The following is a 21,834-nucleotide window of genomic DNA, read 5'->3' as shown; positions in this document are numbered from 1 at the left end:
CCATCTGTGTGTTTTTTTTTATGATATGATATGATTAAGCATTTAAGTCAGCTTTTATTACTCCATTTGGAGGGGGGGGGGGGATATTTTCTTGCGCTTGTAACACTATAGCTTACACATATATTTCAAATTTAGTGGATTTGTGCACATATCTAATCATATGTCAATAAGAAGAGAAATTTGCTAGCCAGTACAAACTGGTGACGGAAAGAAAAAAAATAGCATCTCAATATATATAAGGGCAAATGCAAAGCAAATAACAATGCCACCGCTAGTATTGCTCACATTTATCTGTGCCTTTACCATGCTGTTATGTAGTTATGCCATATAATAATGTTTTCAGTGATATCAGTTCTTTTGTGTCACCATGGCTTTCGAAGTAAAGCTTTTAAAAGCTCATTGTAGTTATATTCTGTTTTATACTTAGCAGGCAACACTGTGGAAACTGTGCAAGTGGCAGCTGTCACAGTAATCTCCCTTTGTGCATTCACAGTGCAGTTGTTTTTGGTCTGTCATGTTTCATGCGAGATAACTATTTCACATGTTACAACTACAACTCGTGGATGTACGATTGCATCAAATCACATTATTTGTTCACCTTTATGCTTTCAATATGAAATATACTATGTTCTGGTCACAAGCGCAAGCTGTGGGCTGTGGCCACAGGTCGCAGAAACATGCCACACCTCTTGTTTCAGGGGTAAATAGCTTCAGATCTGTAACGTCCTTCATGTAGTAATTACGTCATATTTGCTATATAAAAGTATGAGACCTACTGCTACATTGAATTACAAGACGTATATCTAGGGAAAACACGGGGAATGCGGGAGATGGCAATTCAAGACGATGAGCAACACCAGAACACGTATATCTACAGAGAACACATATATGTATCTACACGAGAATACGTATATCTACATCTTCATGTGTTACAAACTATTTCTTGGTTGCAAATGCAATTTGTGAGAGAAGTCTCTCTAGCTTTCAAAGCGTTGCCTACTATGTATCCGAGTACTGCGAGCATTCCAGTTAGCTGCTGCAATATACGGCTTAGTTGAAGTGATCCAATGGATCGCTCACATGTTCATTGCGCATGCATTCTTTGCACAGTGTTCGCCAAAGGCCAGTGCGAGACAGGCCAGTACCGCTTCCTGGCCAAGAATGGTGGCTGCGTGTGGGTGCTGACCCAGGCGACCCTTATCTACGAGAACAACAGCTGCAGCAAGCCACAATGCGTCGTCTGCGTCAATTATGTGCTGAGGCAAGTGCACCTCCCCCCCCACTGTTCTTTCTTGGCAGTCGATGGCTGCTTGTATTGTGATGTCACTCAAGGCATCCCTGTTGCCTGCTACAGCCATTGTCGCTCAGTGTTCGCAGCTCTGGAAAAGGCCTTGTTGTCTTCATTACGGCTGCTCCTCGTAGTTTCTGCCTGCGCATGCTTGTTGTAAGTGGAACAGATTGCTGTGTGACCTTAATGCCCAACCTTAATGCCCAAGGGTTAAAAAAGCCTCACCTCAATTGCCTTCATGGGTAATGTTACAACCACAGTGGTCAAAATAAGTTATCTTTACCACACACATTGCAAAGATAGTGCGTCCACTCTCACATTCGCCCCCCTCCCCCCCCCGCCCTATGCTTTGCATATGTAATTCTGCAAATGGTCACATTTCCACCCTGCCTTTCTGAGCCTGTTTGTTTTCAGAATATGGTACCTTTAGGCTACATACAAAGTTTCTTTGTGCAGTTGATGACAACTAAATACTTTATTAGATGTAACGTTAAAAAGACAGGAAGAGAGTGGTGGGGGTCAGAGAGCAAACAGGGATAGCCAATATTCTAGTTGACATTACGAGAAAATAAATGGAGCTGGGCAGGCCATGTAATGTGTAGTGTAGATAACCGGTAGCCCATTAGAGTTGCAGAATGGGCGCCAAGGAAAGGGAAGGGCAGTCGAGGATGGCAGAAAATTAGGCGGGGTGATAAAATTAGGAAATTTGCAGGCGCAGTTGGAATCGGCTAGCACAAGACGGGTAATTGGAGATTGCTGGGAGAGGCCTTCATCCTGCAGTGAACATAATTTATATAGGCTGATGATCATAAAATGCTCGCTGAATTTTTTTGTTAGTGTGCTAATATTTCATTCGACAGCATGGACTGTTAGAACAGCAGAAGTGAACAATGTTAGTGTTTGGTAGTAAGCACAGTTTTTAATAGCTACCACACAGGTGGCACGGTGGATAAAGTTATCACAGGACATTACTAGCTTAAATTTCCATTTGTGTGCTTGCATTCATGTGGGAGCAAGAATCACGCAGAGTCAAGATGCAAGTAGTCTGGCTGGTTATTTATGCATGATTTAGACATACTCCAGCACATAAAAGAAGACAAAGAAGGTGACACCATATGCACAATTGATGTCCATCTTCTCAGGTTTGTCTTGTGTCATATTCTTCGATATTCTGTCGTCTAAAGTTGTGTAAAGAGTTTACTCTGGAATTGAATAAATTAACAATGGTGACCCTTTGTTTTCATGCATCTAGAAATGTACCACCTGCCCTAACCCCACAAAGCCAAACCTATCATTTTTGATAGGCTGAGTATGATACCTCAAAAGTCTGATCTAAGCACATAAAATCTAATCCAAAGCCCATAGTACCGTTTTTGATAAGCTGATGTGAAGTTTCAGTTGTGGATAGTTCAGAAAATGAATTACTATGTAATTGAATTGCTAAACGAATTACTTCACTCATGTCATTTCATTGCTTTGCTTTTTTGATACAGATATACTCTCATGGCCAGAAGTGAAGGTTGTTCTAATTTTGCTTGATGTAGAGTGGTGTTTAATGTAATCTCTTTACATGTGCGGCCGAGGGATGTTACGCAATCAGCAGGGCTAGTCCATGCGTCAAGTGCCCCTTCTGTTGTTCACGCTTCCTTTCCGCCTTCATTTGCAGTGGTGCCAGCCAGGGGCATGAAGTGCTTGCGGAGCAGCAACTGACTCCCACAGTGCAGCCGGAGCCAGAGCCAGAGCCCGAGTTGCAGCCACTGCCGTCTGCCCCTGTGGCTGAAGCAGCAGCAGAGGAAGAGGAGGAAGAAGAAGGGGAGGAGGAGGAGGAGGAGCCCCTGTGCTTCACCAGCAGCACGAGCAAGATCTTTGCTCCCCTCACAGCGGACATGAATAAGGATTTCCTCTTGTTCCCTGATGAGGACAGCGACTCCACAGGTGGGCCCGTGCATCAGCACTTCGCTTCGGTTTGCTCGGTCAACAAGCGGCACGTGACAGCTAAAGTGAAGCTTTCTTTGACTCTTCCTTTGACTTTTCCGCTGCTGCTGCTGCTGTCTTGCACACCACGTCGGGAGGTAATTCAAAGTGTGCATATACACGTGCCGGAGAGGAAAGGCGACGCGAGAAACTCAATTGAACCTTTGCATTTTGTTGCATGTGCACAATGCCCTCTGGAGCTCCCTGGGCATCGCCACAATAGCCTCTTGATGGCTGTAATTATTCGTGACCCCCCGCCATAGCATTGCAGAAACTGCAACGCTTATCTTTCTACTAACGTGCAACCGTCCAGAGGGGACGTAGATAGAATGGAGGAGAGGAGGTAGAGAGAGCAGGCAGGGAATGTGTAAAGAACTGACGCCACCACGAAATGAGTGGATGACGGCCTTGCCACTCTTGGCTCGTAGTTCCCATACCTGGGGGGAGGACGGGAGTGGGAAAAGACGACGTGAGAAGGTGAGGAAACGCTACTTCTAGACACGACAGCGGTTGCGGACAAACCAGATAAATTTAAGTTCAAGCTACGGTACGGTACGTTTCTGCTATTTCTGAAAAATAAACACCATGCAAGTTTGTCAAGTGGACAACTGACCCACAGCATGCAGACTCAAAGCCGCGTCTAGGCCACACTACGGTCGCACGTCAAATCAACACTTCAGTGCCCACCGTGGTAGCTTTGTGGCTGTGGCATTGCTCGAGGTCGCGGATTCGATCCTGACCACGACAGCTGCATTTCGACAGGAGCGAAATACAAAAACGCTAGTGCACTTAGATTTAGGTGCACGGTAAAGAACACCAGGGTGTCAAAATTAATCCGGGGTCCACCACTATGGCGTGCCTCATAATCCAATAGTAGTTTTGGCACGTACAGCCTCATAATTCAATTGAAGTATAACACTTATGCCATGATGCGATGTGCCGTGTAAAGCAATGACAATGCTAATCTTTTCGGAGGTTATGAACAATGGTGCACAACAACGCCCCAAGCAAACACGTCTCGCTGTGTGTTTTGTGTGCTACACAGACAAGCAGCAGTGGTGCACACAAGGTAACATTTACCATCAACTCGCCACTCTCGCACCACACTAAACGCCGAAGAAATTAAACATTCGCCATCATCGCTAATTATCATCAATCAAAGCAAACACCACAGAAAGCTTCGCTTACGTTGATTCCCACAGTGCGTGCGATCCGCATAATTTTTTCTACTGCATTTAGTGGGTCATGTCGGTGTCATGCAGATGAATAGACCAAGCACATGCTTGGATGCGAGTTCACCACAGTGTCTGTGGACCAGCCAGCGTGAATGAGACTTTATCTGACAATGCCTTGATCTGGCGAGTGGTTAATCTCGCATAGGACAAAGAGAGAATGGAATGAGTACAAGAGCAGCGTCCATCCTGTCATATGCATTTCTTTGTCCTTTGCGCTGTTAGAACGCTGTCAGCGAGACTTTATTCTCTTCAGTCACGTAACGAGCTCGACTGTCAATAAGTTTGTCAAAGTTGCATTAACTTATTCTGAGGTGCTGCAGACTCCATTCAACAAAGATCAAATTGGTACAAACAATACCTTGTGCATTTTCTAGTGAGTCATCATAATTATACAGAGTAATTAAATATTCACTTGTCCTACATTCAGTAATTTTGTCTTTTTCCAAAAAGAATTGAACCTCTGGCTCGAAGCATATGCACAAATCTTTATTTGCTGTGATCATTTTAAGAATGAAAAACGAATTTCCTGGATGCACTGATCAATTTTCCATTGCTTGTTCACAGTCTGAATGCAGCCACACCACCTGCTGACGTTATAAGCCTAAAGAACAAATATTTTGTCCAACAGATATTGAAGCACACCGGCACACAGACAAAAGGGGACAGAAGGGGCCAGTGTGCTTCAAGATCTGTTTAACATGAACATTAACCCACTAGTCTGACTCGGCACTTTTTAACCCTGGTCTTTCTGCCTTTCATGTGCAGTGCTGAAAGATGACGACGATGACCTGACTCACTTGGCACCAACGGCTGGTGACACAATCATTCCATTGGAGGTGGAGGGTCTGCCTTCTGGTACGCATTCGCTCCTGCCACTGTATTGAAGAACCTGCAGTGAGGCTCACACGTCTTTTAGCACAGGCTGCATTTGCAACCAGTTTTGCTCTGTACCGAGAAAAAAAAAATGGTTCTAAGGTTGCTATGACATCCCATCAATGTTCAGGTAAATGTGTAAAGGTGAAAACCAAATTAAGGAAAAACATATTGTTTGAGCTGACGTTACTACTACAGTTAAACCTGCTTATAACGAACCTCCATATAACGAATTCCTGGATATAATGATGTTTTTTTATTCCCCGCCGTTACTCCATAGAAGCATATGTATGAGACCTCTACGTAACGAAGTGGCAGCGGGAGACCCCCTCGAAATAACGAATTTTCCCCGCCGACAACCTAGAGATTTCGCCCCAAATTTTCTCATTTTTGCGCGAACAGTAACAGCAAGCGAGAATTCACGGCGACTGCGAGGCGAGAGCGAGAGCACATGTGCGTGCGTGCAAGCGTGCACGAGGCGGGCCTGCATCCCTCGACCCGGCAATCTTGCCGCTGCGGGTGTGACCTTTCCCCCTCCTTTCATTCAAGCCTGATCCTGCCGTTTGCTGCAGCTGGCCTAGCCCGCCAAGCCGGCACTCTTCTTTTCCAGTTGATGTTGCTGAAGAAAAAAAAAATCATTTTTTCAACGTGCTGGAAGCGCCACTCTTTGGTTACTGCGCAAGTCTCTGTGCTTCACTTCACTAACGTGACACTAGGTGACATTATACGACGCTACGATGTAAGGTCCCTGTATGTTCCAAAGGTAGCGCAAACCATTGTTCAAATAGGAAAGGAGAATTTCCTCCCCGCCCTCTACCTCTCTCCTGAGTTCTTCGCCGTTTTCCGCTCTCCCATTGGACGAGGCATAACACGTGACGAATAACCCGCGCGGCTTTCGTTATCGTGGGAAAACGGCGCCATTAGTGAGCGTGGAAACACTGGGACACATGTGTGCTGTGCGTGAGCGTAGGCTTTTTACATTTTTGAAGACGCTTCGGCTGCAGCGCGATGCCGACTTGCTGTGCTGTTGGATGTTTGAATAGCATTGCCAAGAGAGGCAAGCTTTTTGCGGTTAATCGTGGCAAACGAAACCTCAAACGGCGAGCGATGTGGCTCCACCGTATCGGAAGAAAGAAATTTGACTGCCACCGAGGGAGGTCATTACTGAGGGAGGTTCTGATCGCTGTTCTCACCCAGTTAGTGATGAACACGGGAAGGTGGGTGCGTTCGCGAGTTCACCATCAGCCAACGACTAAGTAAAAGAGAAAAAAGAAAGTCCCAGTTTATGTTATGCAGCGAACAAAAGGGCGCATTTTGGCAATTTGAATACCAGCATGACTTCTCATAAAATGAGCATAATGGAAGAGCAAAACCCAGAAAGCGCACGCACACACGGGAACCAAGGCGTATAACTGAGAGGGAAAGAAAAGCGCGCGGATGCATTTTGGAGATAAAAAAAAAACATGTTGAGGGTATTTAGCACATAAATGTCTCCGCCGTGTTGTGTGTGCATAGTTTCGTGTAGCTATTTGTTTTCGTACATGCGTGAGGTAAACATAACACCATTTGATTCCGAGAAACAACCAGCAGTAGTAAAGACTGCTTAGGATTGCGTTTAACTTGTTCTACCTTTCGTTTTCCTCGTCTGAGCGACGCAGATTCTACTAATAATTGAAGGTACTACAGTTAAACCTGCTTATAACGAACCTTCATATAACGAATTCCTGGATATAACGAAGTTTTTTTATTCCCTGCCCTTACTCCATAGAAGCACATGTATTTGAGACCTCTATGTAACGAAGTGGCAGCAGGAGACCCCCTCGAAATAACGAATTTTCCCCGCCGACAACCTAGAGATTTCACCACAAATTTTGTCATTTTTGCGCGAGCAGCAACCGGAAGCACCTTTTCCGCCACGATGGAATGCGAAGCGAGCGCACGTGGGCGAGCGTGTGCGAGGCGGGCCTGAATTCCCTCGACCCGGTGATCTTGCCGCCGCGGGCCTGACCTTTCCCCCTCCCTTCATTCAAACCTGATCCTGCCACTTGCTGCAGCTGGCTTAGCCCCCGCCCGCCAAGCCGGCACTCTCCTTTTCCATTTGATGTTGCCGACGCGCTGGCAGACACTGTGACACATCACACTCGATGAGCACGGACAGGCGCCGTCAAATGCTGGCGGTGTGTGGAAGCGCCGCTGCAGAAGCGAGCGAAGCGACCTTCGTGCTGTTGTCTATCGCTTCAACGCAAACTGCCGGTGCCTCGAGCGCAACGGAAGAAGGCGCGCTTCCTCCCTGCTTTTCTTTCTTGCGCGCACGAGATTTAGACGCCGTCGTCGGCTCCCCTCGCATGTTTTCACTCGCACATACAGCATACGGCGCGCGGCGACTGCGTTATCGCCCTTGGACTTTATACGGAACATCTATGAGCCAAAACCAATTTTAGGGCCACAAGGCGTCATAGACACCATCTTTAGATAGCAAATACGGATCTCAAGGGCCATACTTTTGCTGGCGGAAACCCAAAATACGTCATAGTTATCGCCCTCGGCACTTTGGGCGGCCAATGCCATCGTCAAGCCAACAAGCCAAGCGACATGAAAAGTCAAAATGGCCGCTCGGGCCGGCACGGGGTGGCAGTTCGCAACGTATGATGCGGGAACGGTCCTACAGTTGCGACGCAACAGCGGGGTTACCAATGCATTGGGTTCTATGGGAGCTGTGGCGGGACCGGCCGAAAACGACGTAACAGCCGGGAAGACGCAGCAACCGGGAATGTAACAGCGGGGTTCTACTGTAACACTATACGACACCATCGTGTCGCTCGCTCTTCGTTTCCGATGCCTCGCGCTTGTGCGAAACGAGACGCGTCCACGCATCTAGTACCTGGTGTCACATTCCAAGGATGAGTGCTTCGACGAAAACGGAAAACGGGTGCGCATTACAATCGAGGGCGTGTTAAAATCGAATAAATACGGTAAGCGTTTCTTTTTCGAATTTTCGTGCCGAACCTGCATATAACGAAATTCTCTTTATAACGAAGTTTTGCAGGAATTCGTCAATTTCGTTATGTCCAGGTTTAACTGTACTATGTGGGAATGTTATATTTTGTAATAGCGGCTACTGTTTATGTTTCATAAGTGTAAAAACTCATCCCCATGAAAAATGGTAATAGAAATAAAAGTGCAATTCTGCTACCCATGTGGCAGGTAACCAAGTTTTTGATGATATCTAATGAACTGTTCAAGAAAAAGCCATTCAACATTCTCACCATCTCAAACAATCCAACATCCTCACTGTCTCAAACAAAGAAAAAGTTGTTTTGCTTGAAAAAGTTGGTTTGCCACTGGGGAACAAATAGCTAGCCTGCTAGTACCTACTGTTTTCTGACTATGACATCTATTGCAAGCTCTGGGATTGGCCTCACATAAAAGACATTCGCATCTCATATGCAGATGTGCTTTGCGACTCGTATCCCCTGCCGGACATCTATGGCGACGGCAACAAACTGTTGCCAGACTACGTCATGCTTACTACCGACGAAAACTGCCCACTGGGTCGGAAGGATCCCTTCCTCAGTTACCGGGACGACAGCGACCCACTGTCATCACCAGGATCATGTGGCACACCACCTTCTTCAGACGGCGAAGGGCGCAGCAGCAGTTGCTCGGACGTTCCCAGCCTTGAAAGTCCCGTGGATCGGTTTGCAGGTCTCGACCTAAAACCAGAGAGGCATATAGAAGTCCCGGTGGGTGTTGCTCAGTGTGTTTGATTCTTTGTACTGTTGTCATCAGCCAAAAGGGCCATTGCAGGAGTGGTAGCACAGAGCATAACTTGAAATATTTCACTTTAATCTCAAACTTTACTTATCATAGCAGACAAGGTAGTGCACAAACTTAGTGCAAAGATGGTAAACGCTCACATTGAATGCCCCCTCCCTCCCTTCTCCTCTTTGAATAAGTAAAAAAAGACAATAGATGTTAGATCATACAAAAGTGACAGCATAGCTAAATGTTATCAATTGACAGCATGGTCCTTGGTGTAGATTTGACCCAAGCACAAGCACAGGTGATGTTTCCATATTACTTTATGATCAGTAACAGGTAAGGGCAGGGACTAGATTGGACTTCCTCTTGGTGCCTGGCAGGGAAAGTAAAAGCACGTGTCTTACCTTACTGTTGATTTATTTGAATTTTCGAATTAGTTGCTCGTTCCTCTAATTTTGGTGTGTGCCACTAATTCTTTTTTCTGTTTTTTTCTTTCTTCACAGGTGGATGACTTTGAGATGCGAGCACCGTACATCCCTATGAATGGAGATGACTTCCCCCTGCTCACTGCCGACTCGGTCATGTGGGGGCCCCAGGATTCGCCTCCGGGAAGCTCGTCCAGTCGGAGCTCTCTCTGTAGCAGGTGCGGATGCAGTCTAAAACTGTGGTTTAAAGTGTGTGCTGCCTGCTGTACCAATATAGCGATGCCTTTTTCGATCCTCTTCCTTTTTGCGCTTTGTCACTAGTCAAGGCGATGCTCTGCCCATGCTACCAAAGGGGTCAGCCGGGCGTGAACAGTGGATGATAAAAGTGGCATAAAATCTAGAGGAAGGCATCGCTACAAAATTGCAGCACAGGTTGAATTTCTTATCATACGGTAAACACCAGTAAACCCACTGTAGCAAACACCAGCTGTCTTAGAAATTCCACCTCCATATTTATTAACTGACAGGTTGAAATCTCAGGCTCTGAGCACTTGTTCATAGTGCACCATAACATATGGCAGTGGCTTTCAAAAGCATGTGCTACACCCTGTAAAGAACAACCTGCTAGATATATCTGCAGTTTGCAGACTTTGGGTCAGTGCGCTCGTGTGTACGACTCCACTGATCCTTGTAGAGTCCGCTTGTTGATGTTAGGGATCTAAACCTCTAGCCAGGCTTTTGTAGCTTCCATCACTTCAGCCTTTTGTGCTTGGTTGTAGTAAAAAAATCTGTGGACACTGCTTGCAGCCCGACATTCTTCGCCACCTCACCACCTCCTCCGAGGCCAACGTTAGGGTCCCTGGGACCCAACCCAAAGTCCAGCCTGGCTGCCCTTCTGATATCTGAACTCCCGCCACCTACTACAGCGAGGTCACGGGAGTGGACTAAGCATCGAGCACGAACGAACCATCCCAGGTCATTAGGAGTCTGTGGACCGCCGCGGCAAGACTTGGCGAGGTGAGGTGTGCAATTGAAAATGTAGACCGAGTCATTTAGGCTTTCTTTCTTTTTTTTTTCTTTTTCTTTTCTGCAAGAATGCCTAATGCCTGGAACTCTAAACCGTGACTTGCATGGTGCTCTCTAACACACTCGAACCTCACTATAATAAACACAGATGTAACGAATAATTGGATATAATGAAGTAAATCTAAATGTATGCAACATAGTCGAGAGAAAGTGGTATCTCAGAGCTTTGCAGGCCTACAGCACAATGGAACCTGTGAATGGACAAGATTTGTGTCATTGGTGTCTTGTAGGTCATCACGGTTAACACATCCACACCAGCAGCAGCAAACAGCAATACGAAGTCACTTGACACGTGGTCTGTCTGCGGCGACTGACGTGCGACATCATGCATATGTGACAACAGCGCTGGAGCAGAAAATGGGGATGCCTTCCCCCCCGGACCCACCGCCAAAGCGATCCTCTACGGAGCGGGCCCTGGGGGCTGGACAGCTGGCCAGCCCCAAGAGGATGCGGGTCGACCTGCGAGGCAAGTCCACCTCCTTGCCCAAACTTTCTTGGGGGAATTTTAGAAAAGAGAAGTCTTGACATGTAAACTTGACATGTAATCCATGGTTGAACTTCGTGCCTGCCAGGAAGACAGAGGTTAAGGGCCAACTGCAGTGAAATTTCATTTGGTAATATTGGTTATAAATGAATAGTATGTACGATTGAAGCAGCCTTGGCAAAGCTGCAGGGCTGGTTAATTGTCCAATTTTCTTATTAACAGCTATTAAGTAGTACCTAAGCAGACACGACGCAAATCCTCAGGCCATGGCCTCCAAGATTTCTCATGCTGTGACAATATTGTTAAATGATTTTTCTAACAACTCAGCACCTTTCTGTCTTTTTTTTTTTAATTCATTGGTGTAGAGTGCTTATCGTGCCTCATGACCTGTTTCTTTCTTTCTTTATTGTAGCACCTTTTTAACACTTTCAGCATTGAGACATTTTAGTATTGAGCATTGAGGCTTCTTTAGGAGAGGGTAGTGCCACATGCCACCACCTATGAGCCTTCTGCACCGAGTGGCACATACTTGCCAAAAGAGAATTTTCGTATGGCGTTGGTAAAGACATTTGCTCCAAGCTGTTCCTGTGTACTTCACTTGTGGCAGTATCATTCACCCACATGCTCAAGAGCTTTGTTCACTAAATTGAGAATGCATAGCCTATAATTAAATAGGCAGACTGTGCATAAAGTCAGTTAAAATTTGCATAGTGTCCCTCATTTTCAGTCTTTATGACCCCTTGTTTCACGAGATGTGGGGCTGTGAGCTTAAGCATGATAATTTTGTCACAGCTAACCTTACGTAGCCTAACTACTACACTACTTGGGCTTAGTTAGCCAGATTACTGCCTCTTGCGAGGAATGCACTGTATTTGCTTCCTTCCTGAAGCCTTTAGAATATGCTTTTTTTTTTTTTTTTTTCATTTCAGGCTTGCAGCTCCAGAACAAAGACAGCGTGCTGCTGAACTTGCTGGTAAATGGAGAAGACGCCTGCCATGGATACCTGTGCCAAACCTTGCGCTATGACAAGGTCAGTCCTCGACTGCTGGCAGATTGTTGCACATTCACTTACCACAATCAGTCACCTGGGCCTTCTCCAGCTGCCCGACTGTTCGTGAAGTGTGTGCATATTAGAGTTTGCAGAGGCACAAATTGACAACACTCAATGAACGGTTCACAGTGGTGTACAATAAGCGAAGTCCAAGAACGAGCGCTGCTTCTGTAAATATTTGTTCAGTCAGTTTGACAGAGGTTGTTATGTCGTGAAATGGGGGTCAGGGTCCAGTGGCAATGCATGCGTAGCGCTATCATTCACGCGGGGTTGCGGAGCCTGTGTGATGGGGAGATGGGTTTGTCCGAGGCTCACCCAGCGAGTGACAGTCAGAAAACGGCACTGCGCTCCTCCACTCCGCAGCGCATGAAAGGCTGAGTTCGGCGACTCTCTGACACGGCACAGATAATGCTCTGTAGTCAGATTGCCTACAAACGCAAGTTTATTAACACATGATAGTACACCAGAGTATGACAGTCGCGGCTTGTGGGCAAAGGCTCTTTCTTGCAAGATAAATTGAGTGCACGTGACCGCTTTGCTAGGCTAACCGGGTAGCAGTCCACCAAGCTTGAGAAAGTCGTGAAAGCAAAGGTCCCACATCTAAATAGTAGTGTGCCTGTAAAGCCTCTGCTGCAGTGAGAAGCGCTCAATGGTTCAGAGCTCAGGGTTGAGAGAGTGCCCAGAGAGCCAATTAGAGCGAGGCCAATCAGGACACATACCGACGATTTGCAGGGGCAGCTCTAGAGGGGTGTGACAGAGGGGGGTAGCCACCCCCCCCCCCCTCCAACACTTCCTCGGGGTGATGGTTGCTGGAAATAAAGTTTGGCAAATGACTGTCGTGATATCACGCACGAGCTGGGGATGAGACATTGAAAGGCAGCACCTCGATACCGACAGTGATTTTTTTCTGCATAGGCAACCATGCCATCTTTTGGCATAGCATTTTGCTGGATGCTCATGGTGTACTGCTTAGTTACTGGTGTCAGCTCTTGTAAGGCTGTGCTCTTGTAAGCTCAGACTGGTACTAGTATTCAGGTTACACATCACTGTTTTTGAGGCCTGTGCAAATATTCGATTGGATATTGTGTTATTCGATATTTACTTTGGCTGAAATTTCAGTATTCGAAGTATTTGAATATCTGTTTTTTTTAATATAAGCGGCACCCCCAATTGCAGCACCCTGAAAAGAAAATGAAAAAAAAAAAAAATCTGCGTTTATATCCCTTGGAAATTACTCCGTACAGCACCCAAATCTTTGTGAAAACAGATTCCATTCGCAGATGTCAGAATCACCCACGTCGTATCTTCGGCCAGTGGCTCTGTTACCCATCTCTTTGGCAACGCTGAGGGCGAACTTTGCCCTAAATCAAGATTTATGCCAGCGTGGGCCACATTGCCGTGAAACCACACCTCAAGTCGAAATTTGCATATAATCCACATCCCGATTTTACAGTTCTTTGTCAAGTTTTTTGTGTGTGTTAATTGTAAATTTAAAAACCCAATTGACAGCTTTGGTTTTGGTGAGCAGGGCCGGTATTTTGTAGCGATGCCTTTCGATGCTAATGCCTTTTCGCGCTTATCGCGCTTGGTCAGTGGTCGGAGCGATGGTCCGTTCACATTATCAACGGTATCAGCCGGCCGTGAGCAATGGATGATAAGACTAGTATAGAATAAAGCATAAGGCATCGCTACAAAATACCAGCCTCGGTCGCATCGCATGGCTTATAGCCAAGACAAGGCAAAGACGAATTCATTTACAGTCGCCTACTGATTTCTGCACCTGCTCAATTATTCAAACATAATGCCATGAAGCTTCATACTTATTTCGATCGTGCTGAAAACCAGCGGCACATGGCTTTATCGCTTTTTTGTGATACGAGGTGCGCCTAGATTTATCTCCAATGATTGCAGCCATGCGCATGCGTTTCCACATTGTTCTAGATCGTTGTAGCTGCCTTTGTTGACTTATCTCGAAGATTCCTTGCCAGCTTTAAATTGAGTGCAGCCGAGAGCGGCGGGCATTCTCTTCATCGACGACAGCCGAGCACGCTTGTTTCTATCGCGGCCACCAAGTTGTACAGTAGGCGCAAGTCACCCTAATGAAGTGTTTATTTTAGGAGCCTGCTTTCATGACTTCTGGTCTACCGTCACTACAACGTGACAATATTATTCAAACATGCTATTTGCAGCAGCTGTACAGCCTCTGTGAATATATTTACATCAATACAGCACTAATCCATAACTTTGGTGGCCAAAACATGGCTAAACAGCGAAGGGGGCTGGTTGTAATCTTTAAGTGTCCACCTAGTGGACATGCCCATTTCATCTGCTGCTGAAGTTCTGATTAGCTGGGCTGGGGTACACGTCAGAACACAGACAGGCGCCCCCAGCCAATCAGCACTTTAGCAGCAGACAAAATGTACATGTCTGCAAGGTGGACACTTACAGAATACCTCTCCTGGTTAGGCTTAACAGCCAAGTCCGGTGCGATGGTGTACGACAAGCCGCTGCGCAAAGTTTTCCACTCATCAGTGATAGTGCTCCAGATCATGCACGCGGGCTAGACTGAGGACCGAAAAAGCGGTGAGGGTGCCCATCAAGTTCGTCTGTGCGCTTACAGAAGCTGAATTTGCGCAACACGACATAAACTGCCGGCATTTCACAATCAAAATTTCACTTCACAGCATCGTGATGACGGACGAACGCGAAACACTCCTGCAGCCTAAACCACCGCGAAATTTTAAGTAAACTAAAAGCACAACAGTAAGCAAGAGCATCTGTAAACAAATTTTCTGTGCTGCTGTAGTTGTAAGAAATGTTGAACTTGCATTTTCGGATGAAAATATCTGAATCATGGCACTTCGAAAAATAAACCGACTCCAGGAATGAACCTATTTCCTCATTTACAAGTAAAAAACCAACTTTTTTTTAGATTTAGCAACATCTGGCACTTGTGTCAATGTGTTATGCAAATGCCACAACTATTCGAACTAATTTGCGTTGAAATTATTTCACACTAATTACTATTCGTTTCGACCTTGCTTTGAACCAAAATTTGATATTCACACAAGCCTACAGGGTTTTTTGCTGTGTTGATTTACATGGCAGCTAGTTTTAGCATGTGGCGTCTCCGAGTTTCACAACTGGCTGGGAGAATAAAAAAAAAAAGCATAGTAATCCACAATATCAAGTTTCTCAGGAAAGCCCAGGCTGCACATTGTTGTCTACATGTCGAAACAAGGTATTCAACTTGCAAAATGCCCTTCTCTTTTCAGAGCTAGTTTGTGTTGGAGGGAATATTACTTTCACGGCTCAGAGCACATGGAATTGCATATGTACAAAGTGTGCCAGTCCATGTCTAGAGCAAGGCAACAATGTACAGAGCAAATAAATCTAGATTTCAGTATAGCTGCTGGGATTAAGAGGCTAGGTTTATGCACAGATGTGGCTACATAGGCACAAAAACCAGTGTCCGTGTCCAGAACAATCACACAATGTTGTGCACAGCAAATAAACCTGGATTTTAGAATCACTGCTGGGATTAAGAGTAAAGAGAGAGGTTTATTTGAAGAAAGGCAGAGAGGTCGGCTTGAGCGTTAGTTAGGATTAAGAGCAGAGTTAGTATTATGCGCAGAGGTGGCTACATAGGCACAGAAACCAGTATTGCAGTGTGCCTTGAGCCTAGTACCAGCTGCAGACAGATGAAGCCTCTTATTCTCAGTAGCGTGCTGCTTCATTTCAGGGCTCGAGACAGGAGTGACACACTCCGAACACTGAAGTTTGGCAGATTGATCATGTCAGCCATGCTGTTTGCTTTGTGCAGAGGTGCCCACCGTCGTCTCCACGTCCCGCTCCTCTCCTGCTTGACGAGCCAATCCCAACACTGCAGGACCTGAGCCAGCTGGATGCTGAGGTCAACGCCCCAATCCAGCAGCTGCTTACTGGCGAGGACTTACTCAGTGCCCTCGACCAGTCGGTGCCTGCGCTCGTCTGAGCAAGTGGCCTGGACACCCAGCTCCCTCCCCCCCTTTCCCTCTGTCTGTCCTCCTTCCTCTCTCTGCCCAACCCTCGGCTGTCGTCTCAAGAGGCCCAGAAGTCAGGGAACATCTTCTTACATTGTGCCCCGTAACTGAGGCAACACTGTCTTCGAGATGACGCTGCTTGTGTGGAAACGGCATGCACATGCTTGCGTTTTCGGAGAAGTTGCAGAGTGCCGCACATTCCGAAAAAGAGGCGCTAATCCATGGCGGCCAAACAACTTCTGGTGCCCTCCATTCAAGAGCGTCGTGCTGCTGTTGCTGGCCACCTGCGCAGTTTTGTCTGTTTTATAGTCCATCATCGGTGTGCACTGTCTTCTGGCAGCCCATTTCTCTCCTGCATGGCCTTCCATTTCTTCTGTTGCACACAAAGGCATGAGTTCACCAAGAGCATTGCCACAAGCCTAGGTTTGCTGCATTGGTTGATGGAACACTTGTCTGGTTGCAGCTGCCCTGCCATGTCAGGCCCTCGGCGCCGCCGTCTCGGCAGCCCGAGTTAGTGCAGTCTAATCCCATCCGCTGCTTGGAAGACCCTGCCCTCTCCTCTCTTACCGCCGCCATTACAGTGGCCTGGCTGTCTCGCAAAGTGACACACTCTACTGCCACACACACTCTTTGCCACTGCCTCTGCGCGTCTGACAAATGCACCTCATTCGCAGATGCTGTTTCAACATTGGAGGCCGTCTGCCTTGGGACACAGGATCAAAGAGAGCTTTGGCATGTGGACATCTTGCTTTCGCTTTTCCGTTTCCGTCTCAATCTTTCACCTTCATTCGAGCCTCCTGTTGTAGGCAACCGTGTCTGCTTGGTAAAAAGGTGCTCTCATCTTGCCCACTGAATCTTTTCTCTTTTTGTTTTCTCTTTTATGTTGGATTTTGTTCAGTGCTGTCTTCGATTTTAGGGCTGAGCTTTCCTTTTAGCTGGGCAGCGCGAGGCTGCGGGCTTGTGTACACAAGCAAACACCTGTACATAGCTTTCTTTGCGCCCTCCTTTCCCAAGTTTCTTCCTTCCCCCCTCTTTTTTTTTTTTTTTGTGCCACATGTATCACTTCATCCTAGAGTACAAATCTCACGAGGTCTCTGTGTGCACATATGTAAAACAGTGGTCAGGTGGTTCTCATAATCAGCTGTTCGACTGCACCCAGGTTTGGCAGTGACGCTTTTGATGAGAAGAGCACACTGCCCAAGACGACGACAGCTGCAATTTTCTTTCATGCAGTTTTGCCGGTGTTGTTGTTGTGAACATTTGCTACGAGGGCTAAACTGATGCTCCTGCTGTCAATTGGCAGTTATGAAGCGCTGAACCATTATTAGATGCTGAGAAAAAGCAGCTTACAACAATGTGTCCTCGCTTCTTTTGCAGTCAATGCTGGGCAGATCATGACAGTAGCTTGCGCACACGTGCAATGGAAATATACCTTTAAATGCTTCGTATAATTGAGTGCTGCTTTTGGACGTGTGAAATCGTGGTGGTACGATGGACTCGCTGTGTCAAGTGACGCTATGAGCGCGTTAAGCGCAAAGTGAAGAAGTAACAGCTACGCAGCCCATTAAAAAATATTTTGGTGGTTGTTTTGCAACCTCTTGTAGGCTTCAATCTGAGATGTTTAGAGGCCGCTAGGACCCATGCTTCCTTTGTTTTTTTTTTGTTTTTTTTTTGTTTTGTTTTTTTATGCTGCAGCTATAATATAGCGAGCAGCAAGTCGGAATGTCACAAGCCACATGAAAAGAGTGCTGCTCTTTGTTCATTGTGTGCCTGTTTTTAAGCTATTAAATTGACTGCTGTGGTTATATGTGAAGATCGAGGGGAAGGGAGTTAAACAAAATGACTTGTGAGACAGGAATATTTCACTCTCACGTTCATTCAGCTTCACTAGTTAATATTCATTGATTAAATCTTTCACCTCTTTTTACTGTGTTCAGGGATCGAAGTGAGAACCTGCACGCTTCTGCGCAGGTAAGCGCTGGTCAACAAGAGCTCAAAACATTAAATGATCATTAAATATAATGAGAGAGATACTGTAGCCAGTGTGGTGCAAGTGCATTAGCGATGCCAGGTATGCAGTAACGAGCACTGCAATGACGCACAATTTGCCAGTTTGGTGTCAGTTTATTGAGACGTCGGCAGTCTGCCTGCGTTGCACACAGCCAACAATGCAATCTCCCTTCTTCAATGTCTATTTTCATCATTCTTCAATCATTCTGCTCCGTGACAGTCTTGAAAGTTGTGGCTGAAAGAAAAACAAGCCTAAGTGGTGCTGTTCCTTGCTTGTTCAGGAAGTGCTTTGAACATGCAAGAGAGCAGTGCAATCTTGCAAGATTGATTGTAGTGTGCCTATTTTTTCATGCTAGGTTTGATTACTATAAAAGTGATTTTCACCAGTAACAACTTAAATTTTGAAGTTACTGTGCATTTTTGACCAGCTTATTCCACAAGTTTCACTCTGGATATTTACGCTAAAGCTCAACTGATAAACTGATCTGTAAACTACGCAAGAGCGAGCCTTTTTTCTAACTGCAACGTTGCTACATCCAGACGAAAAAATCTGCAACCTGTCTATTGAAACTCTGCAGCATTGCATGCAAATGCAACATCATGACTCTGGCAAAAGATAGCCACGTGTACCATCGTACCATCAAGGCTTCACTCATTAACATGCCTTTAGTGTTTTCAAGTCTAGTTTCTAAGCATGCCGTGTAGAGACAGAAAAAAAAACTATTTCACTATAATAGAAGTTGCCATAGCCATGTCACAGCTGGCCTGTTGCTCAGCTGCTAGTCGTTCTTGTATTTTATTTTTATTCTTTTTTTGAATCATTGGTACTTGCGAATCTTGGAAACAAATCCTGGGACTGCACCGTCTGTTGAGCACACTCAACCAAAGTGCCTGGTCTGCGCAGATTCAGCGCGCCGCACAAAACGTCCAAGACTTGCATGCTGTGGCCCCGCATGCCTATTTTTTCTCATGTGACGCAACAGTAGACTACCGTTAACTCAACCAACTGTGATTACCGGGCACCAGAGAACCATCTTGACCCAAAAGTATTGTGTGCCGCATTCTTTGTCAAGAACGGAAGCACACTGAAAAATTTCGCTGCAAAGCGTGTGCATTAACTTTTTTGCACATTCCGCCTAGTATGTTGCTCGTCTGCTGTTATTGCTGTATGTGCTGTTATTGCAGGCATGTTATGAAAATGGTTGATTGGGAAAAAAAAAAACTGTATAACAAAGCTTTATTGCTTATGAATGTTTGCATCGTGCTCTCAAAAGTTGGTGCACCTAAGCATGGTCACTATCATCGTGACAGATGTGATCATACTCGCAAGAAGCTTGAGTTTAGGATACATTGTGTTCTACGGTGGCCATTTGCAACATGAAACCCAAGCATCCTCTCCATTTAACTTGGAGCTGTGACAAAAAAATTTCAATTTTGGTCCCTCGAAGAGCTTAGTACTAAACAAAAAACAAAGATTTTTATTCTTTCTTGAGGTTGTAATTTGCACAGATCCTGCATGACATTGGCACGTTCATCATTAGAAGGCTGCTTTGTCAGCCACCTTCCTTTGCTTTGTGCAGAATGAACCATCAGTGACAAGAAGAGTATGCTTGCATTTGTCCATCAGTTTCGCATCAGTATGTTTCATTCAAGAACAAGCCGCTACAACACAAATCTTGTGCAGCGCTTGGTGAAATGCAGTGCTTGACTTATCAGTAGTCTACTGTACTTGATGTGGGCTTGTAGGCTTGGTGCAAGTGTGCATGGTACAGGAAGCTTTCAAGCTGGTTATTCTGGGCTCGCAGTAACATAAATACTATCTGCCGAAATTGCTTCATCGCAGTGGCCATAGCTAATAATACCTTCACCGAAGGAGCTTGTCAGCGACTGTCCAGATCTCGCAGAAGGCTTGCAGACTGGGCAGCTTGCCTTGCAATGTGCGGTGTGGAATGTTCTTTGGCAAGCATGCAAGTGTTTATGAAGAGAACCTGGCCTCGGAACCTTTTCTTTCTTTTTTTCATACGTTTTTTTTTTTTTTAGACAATGTTGTGTACATAGACCCACACCTTTGTATTGTTCTGTCCTTTCTCGAGCTGCTGCGAGCCCCACCATTCATCGGAAGGGAACGAGCGTTGTTAGCTGCCACCATATGTTGTGGCAGCAGATTGTTGTTAACATTTCAGGCCCGATTGTGTATCTGATTCTAGTGTTGATATGTTTATGTTCAGAATAGCTGGTTTGTTAGGGTACGCGCCTTCCTCACATTTTTTTCCTCTGGTAGAGTCTTGCCTCTCAGGAAAAATACAAGTATGGCAGTGTACATCGAAAGTTCTGTCTAGTGAGAGCGAGGAGCCATTTTGTTGGCTAGCAGAGATATAAATATATATATCCACGTGCGTATTCCCGACAGTCTCCATGTTTCAGTGTGCTGGCATAGGCCTTTTTTCTTTGTTTCTTGCCTCGTACATGTAGACTGTCTTGAGCAGTTCTCATTTCTATGTCATCACCACCAGTTACTGGACATGGCCGCCACTGTGTGCGTCTCCTTGTTGTGCCACACAGCCACGGATAAAGTCATTTGGTCTCTCTCCATGTCTTGCATTTTGTTTACTTCTTACCTTGCTTCAGGCAGAGTGATTACTGCTGCAGCTTACAGATGGCATGGACTACATGAAGTGACACTAAATATACATTGTACCATCAAGCAAAATGTTCTGAATGGTATTTTTGTCTGGCTGGAACTTAAGACAGGAAAGCAGAGTTGTTGCACATTGTTAACTGTACGGACACCCACGCATCAATACTCTTGCATTACACAAGCTGTTGTAAAGTACAATGTAGTTACAATGAAAAATAAAAGTATCTTTTCCATTTAGTATCTGCTTGCTCAGTTCTTGGCTTCTAAAAGCGGTTGTGAGCGATGAATGCGCTCTTGTAATCTTTATTGTATACCTTATTGCTTGTTGATGCTAATTTAATATTAGTGCGAGAAATTTGGGCCCTTAGAAGCACAATTACAAAGCTTTTGTGGTAGTGTGAACTAATTTGTTCGTGCCTTTTAGTTCATTGCTGTAAATGAGTGGCATTCACTTCCGAGTGTTTAAGGGAGTGTCCCTCGCATTTAGACTGGCTTTGGCGTCAGTGGCTTTCAGTGATCTTTAAACCTTTTGCATGTATAGAAAAGCCCTGCAAAAAGGTGACCTACACGTCTTGTTGTGCAAACCTTTGTCAGAGTGCCTTTAGCATATTTCTTTTGTCAGGGCCCCAAGTGCTGCACAACATACACCTCTTATCGCATGCTCAAGAAAGCGCTAAATCGTACACTGTGGCAGGTGCTGCAGTTTAAGCAGTTGCCATCTTTATGGAACATGTTGCAATTGCAGAATTTAAACTGGTACGTAGATACTTCTAGCCAATGTTTCTAGACACTTGGATTTTCAAACACTACCTTGGAGTGCTACAGAAGCAAGACCTCTAAAATGCAACTGCATAGCAAATGGATAGATGCAACAGCTGCTGTGTGGGAGCCCTGTAGCAGGTGACAGCAATGTCTCCCTGCATGGGCTGTGGCGGACACATATAGAATTGCGACAATGAATGAATCTTGAAGAGGTGTGCAGGTGT

The 21,834-nt window shown here is 45.7% G+C and overlaps 1 protein-coding gene across 3 annotated transcripts in view; it reads left to right on the top strand.

Moving 5' to 3' along the window:
- LOC119457589 (hypoxia-inducible factor 1-alpha) overlaps positions 1-21,085 on the top strand; it is a 222,443-nt gene extending 201,358 nt beyond the window's left edge. The window contains exons 7-15 of one of the 3 annotated variants that reach the window (XM_049670257.1): positions 1,111-1,261; positions 2,955-3,223; positions 5,263-5,352; positions 8,821-9,113; positions 9,636-9,775; positions 10,365-10,574; positions 10,874-11,109; positions 12,057-12,157; positions 16,002-21,085. In XM_049670257.1, the coding sequence (XP_049526214.1) occupies positions 1,111-1,261; positions 2,955-3,223; positions 5,263-5,352; positions 8,821-9,113; positions 9,636-9,775; positions 10,365-10,574; positions 10,874-11,109; positions 12,057-12,157; positions 16,002-16,172 (1,661 nt within the window). In that variant the 3' untranslated portion in view covers positions 16,173-21,085. The remainder of the gene's footprint in view (positions 1-1,110; positions 1,262-2,954; positions 3,224-5,262; positions 5,353-8,820; positions 9,114-9,635; positions 9,776-10,364; positions 10,575-10,873; positions 11,110-12,056; positions 12,158-16,001) is intronic. The other 2 variants (XM_049670259.1, XM_049670258.1) reach the window with 2 other exon arrangements.
- The last annotated feature ends 749 nt before the right edge of the window (positions 21,086-21,834 follow it).

The sequence above is a fragment of the Dermacentor silvarum genome, chromosome 7, assembly GCF_013339745.2.
Source record: "Dermacentor silvarum isolate Dsil-2018 chromosome 7, BIME_Dsil_1.4, whole genome shotgun sequence".
NCBI classification, from domain to species: domain Eukaryota; kingdom Metazoa; phylum Arthropoda; class Arachnida; order Ixodida; family Ixodidae; genus Dermacentor; species Dermacentor silvarum.
The sequence above is the reverse complement of the archived record's forward strand: the minus strand, read 5'-3'. Positions and strand labels throughout refer to the sequence as shown.